Genomic DNA, 23,497 nt, shown 5'->3' on the forward strand with positions numbered 1-23,497 from the left:
GAGAAGTCAGCTTTGAGCTTTTTTTCTGTCTCTCCATCTTCTGGTAGAGGGACATAACCCACTTGTCTGGACTGGTCTGGCAGGACTAAAGGAAAAGAAATTAACAGGTAAATTTAAATTTCACCTTAATTAGGTAGCATTTATTAAATAATTCCTGCTCCTTTCCTCTTGGTTGCTGGTTATAATTTTTGCAGATAGCTGTGTTAGTCTGGCATAGCAAAAATGACAAGAGGCAGGTGGAACCTTATAGACTAACCAATCTATTGAGTCATGAGCTTTCGAGGACAGAGTCCACATCATCAAATGCATAAAGTATAGTTCAGGAGGTGGGTAAAATATATATGAAGGTGGGTGAGGGAGAGGAAGGATATCAAACAAACAGAATAAGGCAGGGCAGAGTGTGGAAAGCATGTTAATGGGATTATAGTTCAGCCTACTGACAACTGAGGCAAGTGTGAAAAGACAGGAAGATCTGAGAACAGTTAAATTCATAGATATCTGTAATGTACATGAAGTCATTGTCTCTTTTCAGACCTAGGGTGATGGTGTAAAGTATTTTGATGAGATCCAATTCAGGAGTTTCTTGCTGGAGTGTCTATTTGAAGTTTCGCTGTACGAGTATGACAACCTTAAGGTCTGACAGAGAATGTCCTGGAAGACTGAAATGTTTTCCTACTGGTTTCTGAATGTTGCCATCTTTTTTTTTTTTTTTTATTATTTATAGGAAAATTGGTACTTCCTGCTAATTTTCATTCCTGAAGTACCACGGATCAGTCCACACAAGTGGGTTTATGCCTCCCTACCAGCAGATGGTGGCAGAGAACAAAACTTTGAGGCACTGCTACATAACTGAGAGTGCCACCTGCAGTCCCTCAGTATTGTCCTGTACCCAAGCCAAGGTGTCTACCTTAACAAACCCCAATAAACCTTGGGTGAACAGAGACTTAAATTTGGAGACCCCTGAAAACTAGGTCCCCCTGAATTAACACAAAGCACATACCAAACTATGTACACTTCTCATTAATCTGAATATATCACATATCAGCTCAGCAACATCCAGAAGTGAGGAAGTCTTTCGAAAGATGGGGACGGTCTCTGGACTGATCCGTGGTACTTCAGGAACGAAAATTAACAGATAAACAATTTTACCTTCCTGTTCGTACACCAGATCAGTCCAGACAAGTGGGATGTACCTAAACCCCTCTATTTTGGGTGGGAACTCGAAAGATCCATGCGCAACACACTTTCCCCAAATGTCGCCTCCTCTGGTGCCTGCACATCCAAGCAGTAATGTCTGGTAAAAGTGAGAAGAGAAGACCATGTCATCACTCGACAAATCTCCTGCAGAGAAAGCAATTGACACTCCACCCATGAGGTTGCTTGTGCCCTAGTGGAATGCGCTCTCAACCCCTCCAGCACTGACCGGCCCTTACAGATGTAAGCCGAAGCTATCGTCTCCTTCAACCATCGCGCAATAGTGCCCTTTGAAGCACTATTTCCCTTCCTTGCACCACTGAACAGAACAAATGATCAGATCTCCGAAAGGCATTCGTCACCTTAAGATAGCACAACAGAATTCGAAGCACGTCCAATAAGTGAAGCTCCCTCGCCATAGGAGCATCCGCTAACAAATTTGGAAAGGCCAGAAGCTCAGCTACCTGGTTAAGATGAAAGGAGGACACCACCTTAGGCAAAAAGGAAGGAACTGTATGTAAAGAAACCCCCAACCTCCGAAAAACACAGGAAAGGGTCCTAACACAGCGCTTGCAGCTCAGATATTCACCTAGTCGAACAGACAGCCACCAGGAAAACAGTCTTCAGGGTTAAATCCTTTAATGACGCCCTCTGCATTGGTTCAAAGGAAGGACCATACAGTCCATGAAGAACCAAATTCAGATTCCATGCTGGACAGATCTTCAGAACTGGAGGATGCAGATGTTTTGCCCCCTTTAGAAAACGAACCACATCCAGATGAGACGCTAATGGTCTTCCCTGTATCCTACCTCGAAGGGAACCCAAGGCTGCTATCTGTATCCAAAGGGAATTATAGGCCAACCCCTTAGCCAAACACCTCTGCAAAAAGGCCAAAATCTGTGGAACATCCACCCTGTTCTGCAAACACCAAGATTCGAACATCCTCCACACGTGGACATAAGCCACTGAAGTGGAACACCTTCTTTGCCTGAAACAAAGTTGTAATCACAGGCTCCAAAAACCTTTCAAACAGAGTCTCCGCCTCTCAAAAGCAAAGCCGCTAGACAGAAGCGATCCTCCCAGTCTGAAAATACGGGCCCCTGCCATAGCAATCCTGAGAGATGAGTCAAGCAAACGGGACCGTCCTCCGCCAGAGGCAGAAGGACCGCAAACCATGGTCGACGCGGCCACTTGGGTGCCATCAGAATCACCCTGCTTGGATGAAGCTCAATACGCTGCAGCACCCGACCTATGAGAGGCCACGGTGGAAAGACTTACAGCAACTGATGTGTCAGCCACGTTTGAAATAGGGCATCGATGTGCGATCCAACCTCTCTTCTGCGACTGAAAAACCGATCATCTTTGAATTTGCGGGAATTGCCATGAGGTCCACTGCTGGTCTACCCCACCTTGCCTGCAGCAAGGTGAAGGCTTCCGCCAACAACTCCCGCTTCCCCGGATCCAGACAATGTCTGCTGAGGAAGTTCGCCTGCACACTGTCCACCCCAGCGACATGAGAAGCCGCTATTCACACCAAATGTTTCTACGCCCACACAAACAATTCTTGCGTCTCTACAGCCACTAGACGACTTTGTACCGCCCTGACAATTGATGTATGCTACTGTTGTCGCATTGTTCGAGAACACTCACACTGATTTATCCCGAACGAGTGGAAGAAACACCAGTAAAGCTCTGTACACTGCCTTGTTTCTAGCCGATTAGTAGACCAGGTTGCCTCTTCTGGCGACCACTGACCCTGGGCTGATTTTCCCCCCAGCCAGAGAGGCTAGAACTCAGTCGGGCACTTCCAGATCCATCCCTTTCTCCAGATTGCGCCAAGACAGCCACCATGAGAGATTGGACCTGGCATAATCTGACAATGGTAAAGGAAGCTGAAATTCTTCAGACAGCGGATTCCAATGGGATAACAGAGCTCCCTGCAGAGGATGCATGTGAGCAAAGGCCCATGGAACTAATTCCAGCGAAGACGCCATGGAACCCAGGACCTGCAAGTAATCCCAGACCCTGGGCAGCGAAAAGTGCAGCAGTCAAAGAACCTGACTCTGCAACTTGATAACTCTCTCCGTAATCAGAAACACCTTCCCCGGAGGAGTTTTGAAAGAGGATTTCTTTCTGGCTTAGACTGTTACCTGGGAGAGGTGAGCCCGGCCCCGAAGCAGCTGGAGGTGAGGCTGCTAGCCCCGAGGACGATTCTGACTCTGCCCCCTTTGTGACATCATAGGGGGAAGGCGCTGAGGCTCTAAAAACCTGCCCAGCGTTTGAAATTTCTGATGAGTTTTGAAAGAGGATTTCTTTCTGGCAGAGACTGTTACCTGGGAGAGGTGAGCCCGGCCCCAAAGCAGCTGGAGGTGAGGTTGCTAGCCCTGATGACGATTCTGACTCCACCCCCTTTGTGACATCATAGGGGGAGGCGCTGAGGCTCAAAAAATCGGCCTAATTGCTGCGCAAGGTCACCGCCGGCGCGCTGCCTAAGCCACTCGCTCCGAAGGGGCGCGCGTCTTAGTTCGGTTTTGTTCAGCTTTGGACAGTCTTTGGTTGGACTTTACGCTGTTTTTGTAAGTATAAGGTTTATAGTGTAAGTATAAGTCATAGTGGATAACACATTGAAATCGTCGGTTCAGTGTGCTGCGGCAGTCAAAAAAGCAAACAGAATGTTGGGAATTATTAGAAAGGGAATGGTGAATAAAACGGAAAATGTCATAATGCCTCTGTATCGCTCCATGGTGAGACCGCACCTTGAATACTGTGTACAACTCTGGTCGCCGCATCTCAAAAAAGATATAATTGCGATGGAGAAGGTACAGAGAAGGGCTACCAAAATGATAAGGGGAATGGAACTCCCCTATGAGGAAAGACTAAAGAGGTTAGGACTTTTCAGCTTGGAGAAGAGACGACTGAGGGGGGATATGATAGAGGTGTTTAAAATCATGAGAGGTCTAGAACGGGTAGATGTGAATCGGTTATTTACTCTTTCGGATAGTAGAAAGACTAGGGGGCACTCCATGAAGTTAGCATGGGGCACATTTAAAACTAATTGGAGAAAGTTCTTTTTTACTCAACACACAATTAAACTCTGGAATTTGTTGCCAGAGGATGTGGTTAGTGCAGTTAGTATAGCTGTGTTTAAAAAAGGATTGGATAAGTTCTTGGAGGAGAAGTCCATTACCTGCTATTAAGTTCACTTAGAGAATAGCCACTGCCATTAGCAATGGTAACATGGAATAGACTTAGTTTTTGGGTACTTGCCAGGTTCTATGGCCTGTTGGAAACAGGATGCTGGGCTTGATGGACCCTTGGTCTGACCCAGTATGGCATTTTCTTATGTTCTTATTCTTTCACTCCTCCCAAGGATTCAAAACGTTTATCTTTTTTCACAATTTTGAGTGATAAGTGGGGTCTGTTTTAATAAATTTTGATTTCAATGCCTCATTCTGTTCGTAAAAGAAGGGCAAAGGAGAGGGAGGAACCCACTTCTATCCCAGGATCCCTAATAAAAGGTCCCATGGACACTCATGTTCAGCGCACTTTGAGATCTGATGTGGTGTAGGTGGAAGATGCCCTTAGAGATAATATCGTGGGCTCTCCACCAGACCTTTCTCTATCTTTATCCCTGATCTTTAGGGAACCACCAATTAATCTGGCTATATCCAGGATCCAGTGGAAGTGGGGGCCAACCATACTGCGGAAGGCGCAGGGAATGGTTCGACCATAGCGGGACCACTTCCTCCGGAAGGGAATGGGTATATAAACCGGATGAATCCCCTTGAGGGACAAACTGTTTCACTTGAAATGGTGCAAGGAAGGGTTCAACCCAGGTTAGCAAAGGATGAAGATCTTGCCCACCTGTCTAAATTATCTGTACCACTTTTAGTAAAACCTAATGTAGTAACCTTAGACGTGATAATGGATGCAATTGTTAGTTTGCAAAATGCAATGGTTGCTCAAGTAAACCCAATAGTTGAGAAGGTGAATTTTATACAAGATAAAGTGGTTAATCTGGAGAGGAATATTGAAAAAGAACAAAATGAATTTGATAGTATTAAAAAAGATTTAGAAAATTGGAAAACAGTTCAAGATTTAGCAGTAAAAGAAAATCAATAAAAAAAAATCAAGTAAAGATAGAAAATTTAGAAAATGCTAATAGGAAGAGAAATTTGCGATTCATAAATTTTCCAAAGCTACCTCTTGTATCTCCTAAGGAAATGTTTAAAAGATATATGCTGGAAATTTTTAAAATTCCAGAAACATCAATTCCACCTTTGGTTAAGGTTTATTGTATTCCAGCTTTTAAAAAACAGGAAAAGGTAGAAGGACAGGAAGAGGCACAAATAGCTGAGGCAGATGTACTGGTGTCTAATTTAAACATCTCCAAGATATTAGAGACCTCAGACTGAATTAGTTCAGGGGGCCACTTTGTTAACCACATTTGCTTTTGAATCTGACAGAGATTGGGTATTTAGATTATCCTTCAAATATAGCAAGGAAAAATTTCTAACTATGAGTGTAAGAGTATACCCAGATTTTTCTAAATTAACTCAGAAAAGAAGGAAACAGTTTTTACTGCTGAAAGCTAAGGTGCTCCAAATAGGAGCTACCTTCTTTCTAAAACACCCTTGTAAGTGTCTTATCAATTACAAGGGTAATTCTTTTGGGTTTTTTTCCTCTCTTCAATTGACTGAATTCTTAAAGGATAAAATACGAGTAAATTGAATTAAGGAATGAACTATACTGAGACCTTAAAATAGTGAATATCCCAATTAAATTTAATAATAGTGCGTTTGGAATTGTGATAACATTCAGTTATTTTAAGTATATAACTATTATAAGAAATGTTATGAGTATTGGATCCTTTATTGTGGACTATAAATGTAAGAAGAGAATTTAATATTGAATTCCGATTTCTTAATTATTGGATTTTTGTATGTAAACTTCCTGTTGTCAATCAAGATGTAATTCTTGTGAAAATGTTTTAAAATGGTATAAATAAAAAAAAAAAAAGAAACACCTTCACCATCCGGGTATCAAAGCCTGCCCCCAGATACTCCAACTACTGGGCCGGCTTCAAATGACTCTTTTATAGGTTCGTCCCCTAGCCTAATGACTCCAGAAGCTGCAGTACCTGTTGGACTGAGCGACAACACTCCCACCTCCGACTTCGCCTATATCAGCCAATCATCCAGGTATGGGTACACCAGGATACCTTCTTTCCTGCGTGCCTCTGCTACTACTACCATCACCTTTGTGAACGTGTGTGGTGCCGTCGCCAACCTAAAGGGAGGAGCTAAAAACTGGAAATGTTCTCCTAAAACCATGAACCTCAGGAACCTTTGATGTTCAGTCTGAAGGGTGATATGAAGATAGGCCTCTGTCAAGTCCAAAGACGGTAGGAACTCCCCTCTGCGCACCACCACTATTCACAGTGCACAACGTCTCTATCAGAAACTGCGGCACCCGAAGGGCAGCATTGAACTTCAGCAGATCAAGAATAGGTCGAAAAGTCCCTTCCTTTATCGGCACCATGAAGTATACGGAATACTGACCCTGCCCCCTCTCCTGAGAGGATACCAGTACAATGACATGCAGGAGTTGTAACCAATGTAGAGTATCCTGCACTGCCTCTCGCTTGCACTGGGAGACTACAAAAGCGTCCCTTGGGGGTCTGCACTGACTCCAAAAAGGCTGCTGCCTGCCAGAACTCTGCTTCTGTGATGCTGGTGCAGGGTTCCTGCCCGCACAAAATCTCCTCGCTTCTCAAAAATGAGCTCGTGGCAGAAAAGACTTCTTAGGGGCTTTCCTGTCCTCAGGCAACTTATTACCCTTCAACTCTACCAACTGCTTCATGATTTCTCCAAGTCCTCCCCAAAGAGTAGCTTCCCCCTGAAGAGGAGACAGCTGGGCTTTAGACCACACATCTGCTGACCAATTTCGCAGCCACAAGAGCCTCCATGCCGCCACTACAGAAACCATACTCCTGGTGGAAGTCTGGACCACGTCATATAGAGCATCGGCCATGTAGCCCACTCTCGTCTCTAAGCGGGTCACCTGGGCTGTTTCAGTTGCCGTCCCTGACTGCTTGTCATGCGTCTTCTGCACCCAGCACAAACAAGCTCTCTGCATCAGACTACTGCACACCGCTGTACAAAAACTCAAAGCTGAAACCTCAAATAGCTGCTTAAGCAAAATCTCCAGCTTCCCATCCTGGACATCCTTTAGGGCCGCCGCCCCTGCTACTGGAATGGTTGTCTTTTTGGTAACCGCAGACACAGCTGATCAACCTTGGGAATTCTCCACAACTCCAAGGTCTGCTCCAGCAAGGGATATAGCTTTCCCATAGCCCTCGCTACATTCACACCCCCCTCGGGAGATTCCCACTCCCAATCCACCAGCTTCTTTACTTTCTTCGGCAATGGAAACTTTTTAGGGGGTCTCCGCAATCCCTCCATTTCTGGGTTCACCTCTTCATTATCCAAGTCCTCTTGGGAGACTTTAATCCTCCTGCACCTGGGGAATCAACGGACCCAGTGCCTCCCTCTGGAACAGATGGACCACTCACGGGTCATCACCTTCCGCAATCAGAACCGCAGCCAGATCTTGCATTGGATCCCCCAATGCATCCACTGTGTCCTAGTCCGGATCCTGCATTGGATCCCCCAAGGCACCAACAGGGTCCTTGTCTGGCTCCACTGGACCTCCTTGCATCTGATCAGGATCATCCATATCTTTTGACAAATCTTACTCCTCCACGGCCCATCTGAGTTCCAACAAGTGTAGGATCCCTCCTGACTCCACCAGTCATCTAGCCTTTTGGCCATCCTGGACTTCTTAAGTAAGGGTCTCCTAGACTCTAAATCCTTCCTGGCTAAATAAGGCTTATGGAGGAGATGAAAAAATCCATAGAAAACGCCTCCGGATCAGAGGAGGAAGAGTCCTGATCAGCGACCTCCTGAGCCTCTCCCCATCCCCTGCCACTAGCAGGGTCCTTTTCCACGGGAAACAGCATGGGAGGGAGTCCCAAGGCTCTGAAATGGCAGGCTGAACCTCAGCATGTGCTGCCAAAATGGCCACCGGCTCCTCTGTCACCCCTCGGGATTCCCAGAGCCAACCCAGCTGCCTTCATGTTCTTGCTGCCTCTCTCCCCCCCCCCCCCCCCCAAGAGGGTCCCGACAAGGTCTCAGCTCCCCTGAGGCACAATCCCGACAAAATGAGGCCAACCATGCTACGCTGCGGGGGAGCCAGCATGCTTGCTTGGTCGGTCCTAAAAACAGTACGCCGCTGGTGTGATCGCTCCCCGACGCTGTCCTGTGCTGACCTACCCAGCACCGATGACAGAAGGCAATTCGGCCTGCTCCCTCCTTCTTGCAGAAAAAGAACTTACCCGCTGCCTCAGCAGCCTCTCCTCCTCTTCCTTCTGTTTTGTTTTGGTTTTTTTTTAAAGAGACATGCCTATCTAGAAAGGGAAGAAAGGAAAAGGGAACAGAACTACTTCCCTGCTTCTGGAGGCCACATGCTGAGGAAGCCATGTACACCGATGGAATGAAGGGCCCAGAGGGGATGAGGGAACCAGGACCCCTGGCTATCAACCCCCCTGCCAAGAAGGGCTGAGTCAGAACAGGGGTTACCAACCCCCTGCTCGTCCTGTTCCACCCGAGGGATGGCCCTTGAAGGAAGCTAACACCTCTTCCTAATCTATCATCTTTTTTTTTTAAACTCCAGACTGCAGGTTTGCACCTCTACCATCTGCTGGAGACAGAGAAATACTGAGGGACTGCAGGTGGCACTCTCGGTTATGAAGCAGTGCCTCAAAGTTTTGTTCTCTACCTCCATCTGCTGGACTGATCCGGGGTACGAACAGGAAGTCTATTTATTCTTTTCTTTAGAGACTGACCTATTTGTCCTGTGTAGACAGCAGAGGGATATTGCTGGCAGGAGATGGCATATATTACATTGGAAGTCTTTCCACACTCTACCCTGCCTTAGTCAGTGCTTACTTTTTGTTCTGTATCCTTCCCCATCCCCCCCACCCTTGCATCTTCATATATATTTTACCCACCTCCTGTGCTACACTTCATGCATATGACAATGTGGACTCTGTCCTCGAAAGCTCATGCCTTAATAAATTTGTTAGTCTATAGAGTGCCACTCACCTCTTGTCATTTTTACAGTTCATGGTACTTCCTTTTTTTCTAATAACATTTTCAGTTTGATAACTCTGTGTCTGTGACCAATTGGTGATCTCACATTTTTTTTTTATTTGGTGTGTATTTACTTTTCTAGGAGCTTTGTGACTCCTTGAGTTTTGTAAAGTCTCATTCTCCCTAGAAACCACTAGAGGGTACCTTGTGGAACAGGTCTGTCCACAGGCTGGCAAGGGATTGCCACTGTAAGAGCCCTCGTGCAGGTGTAGGCAGAGCCTTTCAAGTGTCCACAGAGTTAACCCTGAGTGGGTATTAGGGGTAACTCCAAGGTATTATGTGACAAGCTCCTACAATACTGGTGTTGGTGGACTGCGCAGGCCAATGGGAGAAATGAGATATCAGCAGAGAAGGAGGTGGGGGTCACAGGTGGTGTCTGTAGGCTGAAGGGAGGAAAGTTGCTGTTTGTGGAAGTGGAGACAGGGTTTGAGAGGGAAGGGTTGAGAGAGACTGGTGGGAAGGTTCAGAGAAGTCACAGATGCTGTTTTGTCTAATCAGATTTCTTACTCCTGATTTAGCGGTTAGCAATTGCGTAGCTGTGCTATGAAAAATGTATTTAAATCTTACTGCTTGGTCTGTTGGATCTATGGTTTTTAATTAGGAAAGTGTTAATCTGGTTTTGCACTATAGCGCAAGTATATTTTTCCTTAGTTGTGTATGCTGGGGGAAAGTTTATAAAGGTTTTGGGAAAAAGACGCAAACATTTGCTTTGATCTGCTGATATATAGCAGTGGTTCTCCACCCTGTCCTGGAGGGCACACCTAACCAGTTTGAGATAATGTGCCCATACATGATCCCCTATAGTAAAAACTTTTCTGTATGTTTTAGATTAATTGTACCCCCCCCAGAGCTGCATCTTTCAGGGATTTGGAAAATATTCTAACTGCCCCCAAGTATGTTGAGGTGTTCATTATGGTGATGGCATCCGAGAGTACACCAATGCTTTCAAATATTGTATATGCATCTAATGAGTAACTTCCCTATACGGGCCAAAAGCTCACGAAAAGTTCACAAAACAAAAAAGGCCATAATTATACAACCTAGCACACAGGCTAGGGGCACAGGAATAATTTTTTTTATTTAAAATCTACAACAATAAAACAAAAATCATTTGATGACAAATAAAATGTAAAAAATAAGTTTTGGGATGATGTAAAATTCACAGGAAGGAAACATACAACTAAGGAACTGCTGCTTTGCTGTATCCTCCTACCTCCTTTAGAGCTGCAGCCCTCTGCTTCACACTTTAATTAGGATTCCCCTCCCCCACAACAGACAAAGCATTAACAAGTGCTGTATCTGAGGGCCCCAGTCCCCTGGGGAGAATAATATAAAGAAATCAGGATGAATCTGAAATAAAACAGTGCTGCTATCACACTGCTGAGCACTGCCTAGCTTCCCTTGGGCAGAGAGGACTGAGCAGGCACCAAACCGTGGCAGCCACACCTCCCATGTGACCACCTGAGTCTTTCTGAAGGGTTAACCTCTAAGTGTGGATCCTAGATAAGTGGACATTAATTTCTTTTTGTGATAGCTCCGACTGTTGCTTCACCCATCCATTGCCCATGAGCCTTGCAGCTGTATCCCACCTGTGGTTTGGCCTCAGTCACATCTAATTCCATGGCTGGTTTTGCTCTGGGAGCTTGTATCAGCAGCTCAGTTACTGGACCCCTGTTCTTTCTGCTCTAAACAACTATTAGTCTGAAAAACATAAGCAGTGCACAAGCAGTTAGAGGGGATAACATCAAAGCCTCGCCATTTATTTATTTATTTATTTAACATTTTTATATGATATCTACTGGTCAAAGACCAATCAAAGCGGTTTATTATCAGTTTAAAAGAAAAATACAATATAATATTAAATCAGCATTACTAGCCAACCATCTACAATTCTTTGTATTCTCCCACCTAACAACTCAGACAGAAGAACCTCCAATTTATTTTCCTTAAACTAAACAGTCATGTCTAGCTTCTTGCAGAGCTTTAACTAATTCTTGTCAAATCTCCAAAAATAACTTGTTCCAAAACGTGGAAGCAACCCTGAAAATGGCCTAGCTCTGATCTGCACCCCTCCCCCCCCCCCCCCTCACCATTTTAAACGATGGAATCTTTAAAGATAAATTCTGGCTGGAACGTAGACTTCTAGTAGGTTGATACCACTCCACCTTATCACGAAGATAGCTTAGGCTCACACCTCTCAGAACTTTAAAACCAACATCAGCAAGTACAAAGAACTCAACATCCCCTTTACAGAAGATCAGTGCCCAACTCTGTTCTTGCAGCCATATTTTGAGTAATTTGTAACCTATGAATCAAGCGTTGTGGCAACCCCACCAATAGAGAAATTACTTACCTGATAATTTCGTTTTCCTTAGTATAAACAGATGGACTCAGGACCAGTAGGTTATGTGCTCTTCTGCTAGCAGATGGGAGACGGAGTCAGATTTCAAAGCTGAAGTCAGTCTAGATATACCCCTGCAGTAACCTCAGCTCTTCTGTATTCTCTTCGAAAAGCCACTGTGGATATATCTTGCTTCAATAACTTAATTAAAACTTATTAAACTTGATTCAACTGATTTAAAAAACTGGAGACTGCCAGTGCACTCAACCAATTAACGCCGACACCGGACAAGCTGAGGGTGTCTTGAACTAGGGGTAGGCAACATCTTACCCGTATTTGCTTAGTCTCGAGGTTCGCTTTCTGAGGTCCTCCTTCTCTGGGGCAGTCATGGGCGGGATGCTGAGTCCATCTGTCTACACTAAGGAAAATGAAATTATCAGATAAGTAATTTCTCCATTTCCTAGCATGTAGCCAGATGGACTCAGGACCAGTGAGATGTACAAAAGCTACTCCTGGACAGGGCGGGAGGCTGCCCATGGCCCACTTAGTACTGCCCTTGCGAAGGCTGCGTCTTCTCGGGCCTGAACATCCAGGTGGTAGAACCTGGAGAAGGTGTGTAGGGAGGACCACGTTGCCGCCCGAGAGATCTCGGCAGGCGACAGCAGCTTGGTTTCTGCCCAAGAAACTGCTTGGGCCCTAGTAGAATGAGCCTTAACTTGCCGTGGTAAGGGCTTTCCTGCCTCTTTTACTGCCTCTATTCCTGCCTTGATTACTTCCTTGATCCAGCAGGCTATGGTCGCCCGCGAGGCCGCTTCTCCTTGCTTCTTCCCGCTGTGAAGAATGAACAAGCGATTAGTTTTGCGCACCGGTTCCGATCTTTTCAGGTATTGCACAAGGAGTCTGCCGACATTTAGATGGCGAGAGTCTTCCAAGTCCTTATGTTCATCCGGAGATGGCTTGGTTCAAATGAAACTCGGAAACCACTTTCAGTAGGAAGGAGGGGACGGTGCGCAGCTGTATGGTTCCACGAGTGAACATAAGGATCAGTTCATGACAGGATAGTGCCTGTTGCTCGGAGATGCAACGAGCTGAACATATTGCCACCAGGAATACCATCTTCAATGTTAAGAGGCGTAGTGACAGACCGCGTTGGTCTGAAGGAAGCCCCTGCTAGGAAGTCTAATACCAGATTGAGGTTCCATAGGAACACTGGCCACTTTAGAGGTGGCCGAAGTTGCTTAACCCCTTTTAGGAAACGGGTCAAATCCGGATGAGCTGATAGATGGATACTGTTCACTTCGGCTCTGAAGCAGAAGCAGGTGGCTACTTGGACCTTGAGGGAGTTGAGACACATCCCATTCTTTATGCCGTTCTGTAGGAACTCCAGAATCATGGGGATCTTGGCCTTCCGTGGGGGTATCCCGCGGTCCTCGCACCAGACTTCAAATATTCTCCAGATCCGTATGTATGACAGAGATGTTGAGAACATGCACACGCAGAGCAGAGTGTCAATCATGGCCTTCGAGTAACCGTGCTTCTTCAGGCGAGTCCTCTCAAGGGCCAGACCATAATAGAGAATCGAGATGGATCTTTGTGAAGAATTGGGCCCTGCTGGAGAAGGTCCCTATGTGGAGGTAGGCATAGAGGGCTCCCTGCAAGGAGTCTTTGCATGTCTGCGTACCATGGGCGTCTTGGCCAATCTGGGGCCACTAGTAGAACTAGTCTCCTGAGGTGTTCTATCTTGCAGATGACCTTACCCAGTAGTGGCCATGGGGGGAAGGCGTACAGTAAGTCTTCCTCTGGCCAAGTCTGGACGAGAACAACAATCCCTTGGGAGTGTGGCTCTTGTCTGCGGCTGAAGAACCTGGGGACTTGGGCACTGAGAGAGGTGGCCAGTAGGTCCATGGCTGGGAGGCCCCAGTGATTTACTATCAGTTGGAAGGCTGTGGTTGACAGCATCCATTCCCCCGGGTCCAGGCTCTCTCTGCTGAGGAAGTCTGCTGAGACGTTGTCTTTTCCTGCGATGTGGGAGGCCGAGATCCCTTGTAGGTTTATCTCCGCCCATGCCATGAGAGGGTCTATCTCCAGAGACACCTGTTGGCATCTGGTTCCTCCCTGGCGGTTGATGTAAGCAACCGTTGTAGCGTTGTCTGACATTACTCGAATCACTTTGCCTCAGAGTCTGTGGCTGAATCGCAGGCACGCTAGTCTGACTGCTTGAGCTTCCAGGCGGTTTATGTTCCATCCCGCCTCTTCCTTGCTTCATTGTCCCTGGGCCATCAGTTCCTGACAGTGGGCTCCCCACCCATGCAGGCTCGCATCCGTGGTGAGCACGATTCAGTTCGGTGGGGATAGGCTTACTCCTCTGCTTAGGTGGTCTTCCTGTAGCCACCACTGAAGCTGAGAATTGAGTAGTCCTGGGACATTGGGTTCCAGCATGACAGTAAGGAGCACTGGAGTGGTCGCATGTGGGCCCTTGCCCACGGAACGACCTCCAGGGTTGATGCCATGAGGCTGAGGACTTGAAGATAGTCCCATACCTTGGGGCGTGCATTGGTCACCAATCGTTGTAAATGTTCCATCAGTTTCCTTCTCCTCGGGGGAGGAAGGAAGACTTTGTTCTGTTTGGTTTCGAAACGGGCCCCCAGGTACTCTAGAAACTGAGAAGGCTGCAGACTGCTCTTGACCATGTTCACGACCCAACCGAGCTCCTGCAGTATGTTTCTTGACTCTGCTGGTCACTTGCCGGCTCTCTTCCGAAGACTTCGCCCTGATCAGACAGTCGTCCAGGGAAGGGTGTACCAAGATCCCTTCCTTCCTCAGTGCTGCCGCCATGACCACCATAATTTTCGAGAATGTTCTAGGGGTAGTTGCTAGGCCGAAGGGTAGCGCTCGGAACTGGTAATGGTGACCCAGTATCGCAAAGCGTAGAAAATGCTGGTGATGTTGATCGACTGGAATGTGAAGGTAGGCTTCGGAGAGGTCCAGGGAGTTTAGGAACACATTACTGCCATTATTACAGAGCAAAGAGTCTCCATGCGGAAGTGTAGTATCCACAGATGACGCTTGACGTTCTTGAGATCCAAGATGGGTCAGAATGATCTCTTTCTTGGGAACGATAAAATAGATGGAATATCGCCCCGTATTTTGTTGGGGCATAGGAACCGGAGTTATTGCCTTCAGACTGAGTAGTCTTGTTAAAGTGGCTTCCACTGCCAGTCTCTTGGTGTGGGAGTGGCAGGTGACATCATAAATTTGTCCCGAGGAATGCTGCAGAACTCCAGAGAGTAACCTTCTCGAATGATGTTTAGTACCCATTTGTCTGACGTGATCTCAACCCATCGTTGATAGAAGAGGGAAAGTCGACCCCCTATCTCCTCTTCCCGTGGATGGATCGTCCCATTCTCATTGGGGAGTACTCTCTTGGTTTGTTGGTTCCGAAAGGGCAGAGACCTTCCTGAGGGACAAGGTGCCCTGGAACTGCGAGTTCCTGTATGGGCGAAAGCATTGAGAGCCTCTACCCCTAGTTCTTCTGGGGGAGGGGCGCTGGGATCTTTTACCCTTGTCCTCCGATAGCCGAGGCACTGGAGATTTGCCCCACTTGCTGGCTAACTTCTCCAATTCGCTTCTGAATAAGAGAGATCCTTTAAAGGGCATCCTTGTGAGATTTGCTTTAGAGGTGCGTCCGCAGACCACCATAACCATAACTGTCTTCTGGCCGCCACTACCGAGGCTACTCCTCTGGCTGAGGACTGCACCAGATCTGAGCTTGTGTCCATCAGAAAGGCCGCTGTCAGTTCAATCGTTTCACCGGTATATGTTCCTGAGTTGTTTGCCTCTCTCTCGAGAGGAGCAAACAGGAACGTGCCACCAGTGCGCAGCAGGAAGCAATCTGTAGTGTCATTGCTGTTGCGTCGAAGGCCTGCTTAAGGATGGATTCTAATCGTCTATCCTGAGTATCCTTCAATTCAGCCCCTTCCTCAACGGGAATGGTTGTTCACTTTGAGATGGCACAGACCATGGCGTCCACTTTTGGAAAACGCAGGCGTTCTTTGGTCGCTGGTTCCAGAGGGAATAAGGCTTCCAAGGCCCGACCTCCTTTAAAGTTGGCCTCCGGGGCATCCCACTCCAGGTCAATGAGTTCCTGGATGGCTTCCATCATTGGGAAGTAGCATGAGGCTTTACGCAGGGACAACAATATGGGGTTCTTCTTTGGTTCCGCTATAGGGTCCATGCCTGGAATACCCAGAATCTTCAGAGTTTGGGAAACAAGAGCCGGTAATTCATCCCTGTGGAAGAAGCGAAGCATGGCTCAATATGGTTCCAGGCCTGGAGGAATTTCTCCTTCTTCCAGGGAGCCGCCATCATCATCCGAGGTGTCCGGGTCCCTGTCCGGGAAATTCTTGGTTAGGCGAGGCATGTCTCGAGGCATCCGAGCAAGGCTGGGAGGATCTTGTGCTTCCGGGCAGGGGTTGAACCCGGGTCACAGCCGGGGCTGATTGTCCCTGAACGAAGGCTTGCAGCCCTTGGAAAAATTTTAACCAGGAGAAGGTCCTGGGTCCATGTTAATCCCAGGTGGATTTGGAGTATGGGCCCCTGAGATGCCCTCCTGTGGGGAAGCCATTTCGGAGTTGCTTAGGTCCAGAGTGCTATCGAATTTAGCCGGACCCATCCTCAGACAATGAGGGACCAGGCTTTGGTCCCCCCTGGGCTTCTTTGCAATGATGACACAGGCAGGATTCCAGCATCAGGCTGTGCGGCTCTGATGTGGCAGGCTGTGCAAAGAGTGTGCCTTCTGGGCTTCTTGGACGCCAGTGCCATTGCCTCTATTCAATGTGCACATAGTTATGTGTGAGAGCACAATGTATGCGTGTAGTTGTAAGCGCGGCTGTGCGTGTAGTTATGCGTGCGGTGTGCACTCAGTTGTGCGTGTGGTTATGCGCATAGCTGTGCACACATCTATATTGGATGCGCACAAGTTGGGCGCATCGGCTGTCCAGCCTGCCCCGCGCGTACCGCCGGTCGAGAAGGGAAGAAGGTACCAACGCCCCCCACACATAAGATGGCGCCCCCCAAGGGTCTCCACGTGTCTGGACCCCTGCACCGGATCGGGGCCTAGCCCAACTAAGGCTGCTCAACCCGTTGGTGCTCCCTTTTTACCTCGCAGGAAGAAAAGCGGAATTGGTACGACAATCCGAGCCCCGGAGACCTGAAGTTAAGGTTTTCTGCTTACCTGGTCTCGGCGCTTACCGATCGTGTGTCGGGACGGTCTCCAGCTGCGGGGGGAGAGGGTTTACCTTCACTGCCGCGCTCGATTGTGCACCTGCTGCCTTTCGGTCACTCTGGGGGCTAAGTCCACGCCGGGAACGGCTACCGGACCAAGGCACACCTCTGAGGGGTACCGAAATCACCTCAGGAACTCTCGACTGGGGGAGGGATCCTTAGGTATCACTGCAGGAGAGCGGGGGCTCGATCTTCTGTAAGGTTAAAAACCTTTTCTTCTTTGTTGTGATTCTTAATACTATTTTAGTGTGTGGGATAGTATTCGCATCTGCTAGGAGACAGAGAGATACAGAAGAGCTGAGGTCACTGCAGAGGTATATCTAGAGTGAAGTCAGCTTTGAAATCTGACTCCGTCTCCCATCTGCTAGCAGAAGAGCATATAACCCACTAGTCCTGAATCCATCTGGCTACACGCTAGGAAATAACACATTATAACAATTTAAATGTGACACTACTAAAGGAAAATTGGTTTTACCTGCGAACTTTCGTTCCTGTAGTACCAAGGATCAGTCCAGACTCCTGGGTTTTTGCCTCCCCACCAGCAGATGGAGACAGAGAAGTTTTGACTGACTCTGACCTATACTCTGAGGTGCCACTCACAGTCTGTCAGTATTTCATTGTATCAAAGCAGAACACGATAAGTTTATAATAAACCACTAGCCCCCCCCAAACCAGGGGAAGAGAACCTCTCAATGAGAACTATCCTGCTCACGAACCTCACACAGGGACAGAACAGGCGCCAACTGTAAAACAAATAAGAAAAAACATACTCTGCAGGGACCCAACTAATAGGAACATGGACGAGCGGTCTCTCAATACTGTCTTAACAGGGCGGGACTCTGGACTGATCCGTGGTACTACAGGAACGAAAATTAGCATAGGTAAGAACCAATTATCCTTTCCTGAACGTATTCGGATCAGTCCAGACTCCTGGGATGTACCAGAGCTCTCTCAATGGGGGTGGGACCCCGAGAGAGCCGCTTGTATCACCACTGCGCCAAACCCTCCAGACTCTGGGGCCTGGACATCCCAAACGATAATGTTCTGGCAAAGGTGTGAAAGACTTCAAGTGGCCACCCTATGAATCTCCTGTGGCGACACCATCTGGAATTCTGCTCATGACGCAGCCTGCGAACGTGTAGAATGAGCTCCTTAGACCAACTAGACTCGGATGACCTTGCAACAAGTACGCTGAACCAATAGTCTCCTTCAACCAATGAGCAATCGTCGCCCTAGATGCTTTATGTCTTCTCCTAGGACCACTCCAGAGCATGAACATATGGTCCGACGTACGAAAGGCATTTGTGACCTCCAAAAAGCGTAAGAGCACGCAACACACATCCAGCTTTCGCAAATCTCTGGACTGAGGATCGGAACAATCTAAGCCTGGGAACAAAGGGAGCTCCACCGATTGACTGAGATGAAAGGAGGAGACAACCTTAGGCAGGAAGGAGGGAACCGTCCATAAGGAAACCCCCGACTCAGTAATCCTCAAAAAGGGCTCCCTGCAAGTCAACACCTGAAGTTCCGATACCCAGCGAGCCGAGGAAATAGCCACAAGGAAAACTGTCTTCAAGGAAAGGTCCTTTAACGTCGCAAAAGGCTCTGTACACAGCGTTCTGAGAACGAGATTGAGGCTCCACAAAGGACAAGGACTCCTCACTGGAGGACGCAAATGTTTCACCCCTCGGAGAAAACGCACAGCATCTGGATGCGCAGACAAGGCTACCCTAGCTAGGGCCGACACATGCACCCGTAAAGAGCTGTACGATAAGCCCTTAGTCAAGCCATCTTGTAAAAAAGACAAGATATCCGACACTAAGGCCCGAAAAGGGCTGATGTTGTGGTCTAAACACCAAGCCAGAGAAGTAGAGAGTTTCTCGATCGCAAGAGAGTAGCTACCACCACATCCAAATATCCCTTGTACTTCAGACTTTGCCTCTCAAAAGCCATGCCACGAGACAAAAGTGATCCGCCTCGTCCATACATACAGGTCCCTAGCGTAGAAGATTGGGCAAGTCCAGAAACCTTAGAGGACCGTCTATGACCAGGTTGACCAAGTCCGCGAACCACGGACGCCTCAGCCACTTTGGAGCCACCAGTATTACTTGTGACGGGTGAACCTCTATCCGTCTCAGCACCTTTCCGATGAGGGGCCATGGTGGAAACGCGTACAACAGTATGTTCTGTGGCCAGGCGAGAACCAGGGCATCCACCCCTTCGACTCCCGGCGTCGGCTGAAGAATCGAGGAGCCTTGGCATTGTGGAAAGTTGCCTTGGAGTGGACCACCTGTCGCATATGCTCCGGAACGCCTCGGGAGCAAGCTCCCATTCCCCAGGGTCGAGCCTGTGGCGGCTGAGAAAATCAGCCTGAACATTGTCGACCCCGGCTATGTGTGAGGCCGCAATTCTGGCCAGGTGCTGCTCCGCCCAGCCTATCAGCTGTTGTGCCTCTATCGCAACCAGTTGGCTCTTGGTTCCTCCCTGGTGATTGATGTAAGCCACCACCATTGCATTGTCGGACAGAACTTGTACAGACTTTCCTTGCAGCATTGGCAACAGAGCCTGCAACGCTAGTTGTACCGCCCTGGTCTCCAACCGATTGATCGACCACTGCCCCTGCACAGACCTCTCTTGACAAACCGCTCCCCAACCGGATAGACTGGCATCTTTTTAACTACCATCCAGTTGGGAACCCCCAGGGGCACCCCACAGCTCAAGTTGTCCGTGAGAAGCCACCAATCGAGACTGAGACGGGTCGAGTCTGGCAGAGGAAGCTGAAGTTGAAAAAGTTCGGACACCGGATTCCAGAGGGAGAGTAATACCGATTGTAGAGGTCTCATATGAGCAAAGGCCCATGGGACTAACTCCAGCATGGAAGCCATTGACCCAGAACCCGCAAGTAATCGAAGACTCTGGGAGGACATTTGGATAACAAGTCTCGGACTTGCTCTTGCAGCTTGCTGATTCGGTCCTTCATCAGAAACGCATGTCGAAAAGAGCTCCTAGGAACTCCAATGACTGCGAGGGAAGCAGGTGACTCTTGGCTGGATTGATTACCCAGCCGAGAGATTGCAATAGATGAAGAACCCGTTGGACCGCCGCCCGGCAAAGAGACTCTAATTTTGCATGAATCTGCCAATCGTCCAGGTAAGGATGAACATACAGCCCTTCCCTTCGGAGCCTAGCTGCCACCGCGACCATCACCTTGTTAAATGTCCTGGGCATCGTGGCCAGCCCAAAGGGCAGAGCCCGAAAGTGAAAGTGCTTCCCCATGACGGAGAACCTCGGAAACCTTTGGTGGTCGGATCGGATGCCTATGTGCAAGTACGCCTCAATTAGGTCTAGAGATGCCAGGAATTCTCCTCTGTGAACTGACGCAATTACTGATCTGAGGGTCTCCATTCGAAAATGCGGAACCCGAAGACATCGGTTGACTCTCTTGAGATCCAGGATGGGTCGAAAGGAGCCTTCCTTCTTGGGAACCATGAAATAAATGGAGTAGCGTCCCTTGCGGCACTCCGCGGGAGGAACCAGACAAATTGCTCCGAGGTCTAGCAGACACTGTAGGGTGTCTCGCACCACCTGCTGCTTCTCCACGTACAAACACGGAGAAACGAGAAAGCGATCTCGTGGGTACTGTTCAAAATCTAACACATAACCTTGCTTTAATGTGCTGAGGACCCAATGGTCGGAAGTTAGTTTGACCCATTCCTTGTAAATCAGTCAACCTGCCTCCTACCACCGGAACCAAGAAATGGGTCAGCATGGCATCATTACGAAGACTTAGTTCCTCCTGATGCCAGGGGAGCGCCCACTCTACCGAAGCAGCGCCCCTGAAAGGGCTGGGACCAAGGTGGCTGTCTGCCCTGGTTCTGCCTAAAGGAAGAACCTGACGACCGGAATCTTCTATTCCCCCAAGATCACGACCTAGGAGGAAAGGAACTCCGTACTCTGGGCTTATCTTCTGGGAGGTTGTGGACTTTATTCTCCCCTAAGGACTGAATCATATCATCCAGGTCCTTCCCAAAGTGCAGTTTGCCTTTGAATGGCAAAGAACCCAGCTGAGCTTTAGATGAAACGTCTGCGGCAAGATAGCTGAAACCATAGACCTGGCCGAGGATCTTAACAGATCACAAAGTATGTCTGCACTGTAAGCCACAGACACCTCGAGCCTCCTGGCCTGAACGATCTCCTCCTCGGATAGTGAGGGACAACTCTGCAACTGCTGGACCCAGCGGAGTCCTGCCCTCAAGGAAAAACTACTACACATGGCCGCCCGGTCTCCAAGCTCCGAAACCTCGAAGATCTTCTTCAGCTGAACCTCTAGCGTATGGTTTTGAAGGTCCTTGAGAGCCGTCGCCCCCGTAATGGGAATTGTGGTTTTCTTGGTTACAGTTGACACTGCTGAATCCACCTTGGGAACCCGTAGGAGATCCAAAGTCTCTTCAGGCAAGGGATACAACTTGTCCATCGCCTTACTGACCTTCAGGCCCAAGTCTAGCGTATCCCACTCCCGGAACAACAAGTCCGTAACTGAAAGGTGGAACGGAAATGACTTGGCTGGACCATGGAGATCGACCATTACTGGATCAATGGAGTTCATGCGGAAGTCCTCTGGAGGGGCCTCAATCCTCAATTCCTCCAAAATAGCTGGAATAAGAGGGCCCAGCTCATCTTTTCTAAAGAGATGGACCACCTTCTGATCGTTTTCATCCACCACCTGGGAGCCGGAATCGGGATTAGGCAAAAGAGTCAGGTCCTCGACCACCGTTGCCCCCTGAGGAGGCTGGGCCCCCTGGTGCTCCGTATCAAAGGACTCTTGAGGAAGAAATCAGCCCTTGACGGGAGACGTTGGTTCGGAGGGGGTGCTTAGCCTTGGGAGCTCTAAGGACTTTGTACATTTGACGGTGAGATCTCCCGATTTTCCCAACACCGGGACTGCGCAGGAGCGACCGCCACCCCCCGCTCTTCTTAGCTGATCTCCAGGCCTTAAAAGCCTTATGCAGTAAGAGAAATTCTGATCAAAAGGATGAGGAGGAGTCCGAAGACCCCTCAGAGCTCTGCCTCCTCAACATTATCAGTCTCAGCACCACACCCTGCGGGGGCTGTGGGCTGAGGGGAGAGAGGAGGAGGGGATTCCCCTCCCCCCACCGAGGCACAAGTCACCACGAGAAATGTGGCCAAACTGGCCACTGCTCTCCGCTAAAGCCGAAGTGTCTTCCCCCCCGGGGAGGCAAGCTGAACATACCTCGTCGTGTCCAGCAGGCCGCACCATGCAGCATCTGCGCCGAAAACAGAGGGCGAAAACGGGATTGAAAAGGGAGCCGCGGCAGCAGGGAGACCTGGAGCTAAGAAGGGAAGGACACCGCAAGACCGGCCGGTTTCTCTATTCTTTTTTTTTTTACAACCTGGAAGTAGAATCCTCAGTGCAGATCCTGTCCCTTATGAGGAGAGTGAGCCGGGCTCCCCGGTATCTCCTCAGCAGCGTCGGTGAGCTGCAGCAGGGTCCTCGACCCCTGGTTCCACTAGCCTCGGTAACAAGGGAGTTGGTCCCCTCAGGACCTGCCAGACCCCCTGGGAGGCTTCAGTACAGAGACTGAGCTAACCACTTTTTTTTTCTTAAAGAGATAGCACCATTAAGTAACTACCTCAACAGATACCTTACTATAGGAAAATTAGTTCTTACCTGTTAATTTTCGTTCCTGTAATACCATAGATCAGTCCGGTCCATGGGTTGAGCCTCCTTTCCAGCAGATGGAGTCAGACCAAAACTGAAAGGTTATCCTATATGAGGACAGAGCCTATCCTGTAGCCCTTCAGAGTAACCATTGTCAAAGCAGAGAGATAAACAACCATGAAACAAACAAGTAACAGAAGAACTCAAGCAAGTAACAGAAGAACTCTGAAAATATTGAACAAGAGAAAAACAGTGAATTAATGAATGAACTCCGTGCATGGACACTCTTGCATGAATGCCCACAATCATCACATGGATGCTTGTGCCTCCAAGAAGGGACATACAGTATACGGATCTTCGAGCGGACAGGAAGATAGAAAGGGAAGGGAGTCTGGACTGATCCGTGGTACTACAGGAACAAAAATTAACAAGTAAGAACTAATTTTCCTTTTTCTGTACATACCTGGATCAGTCCAGACCATGGGATGTACCAAAGCTTCCCTAGACAGGGTGGGACCTTGACAGTCCCGCTCGAAGTACCTGTCGCCCAAAAGAACCAAAAACTGGCACTTGAACATCAAGGCGGTAATGTCGAGCAAACGTATGCAGAGACTTCCAGGTAGCTGCCCTGCATATCTCCTGCGGGGAGACCGACTGACTTTCCGCCCAGGAAGCCACCTATGAATGCAAGGAATGGGCCTTGAGGCCCTCCAAGACCAGGCGTCCCTGACAGATGTAAGCCGATAATATCGCTTCCTTCAGCCAGCGAGATATCGTAGTCTTAGA

The 23,497-nt window shown here is 48.4% G+C and overlaps 1 protein-coding gene across 3 annotated transcripts in view; it reads right to left on the reverse strand.

The window, feature by feature from the left end:
• Positions 1-10,486: 10,486 nt before the first annotated feature.
• CCAR2 (cell cycle and apoptosis regulator 2) overlaps positions 10,487-23,497 on the reverse strand; it is a 100,499-nt gene continuing 87,488 nt past the window's right edge. For all 3 annotated transcript variants that reach the window (XM_029603782.1, XM_029603785.1, XM_029603783.1), the window contains exon 21: positions 10,487-11,108. In XM_029603782.1, coding sequence (XP_029459642.1) covers positions 11,064-11,108 — 45 coding nt within the window. In that variant the 3' untranslated portion in view covers positions 10,487-11,063. The remainder of the gene's footprint in view (positions 11,109-23,497) is intronic.

The sequence above is a fragment of the Rhinatrema bivittatum genome, chromosome 5 (genome assembly GCF_901001135.1).
Source record: "Rhinatrema bivittatum chromosome 5, aRhiBiv1.1, whole genome shotgun sequence".
NCBI lineage: Eukaryota > Metazoa > Chordata > Amphibia > Gymnophiona > Rhinatrematidae > Rhinatrema > Rhinatrema bivittatum.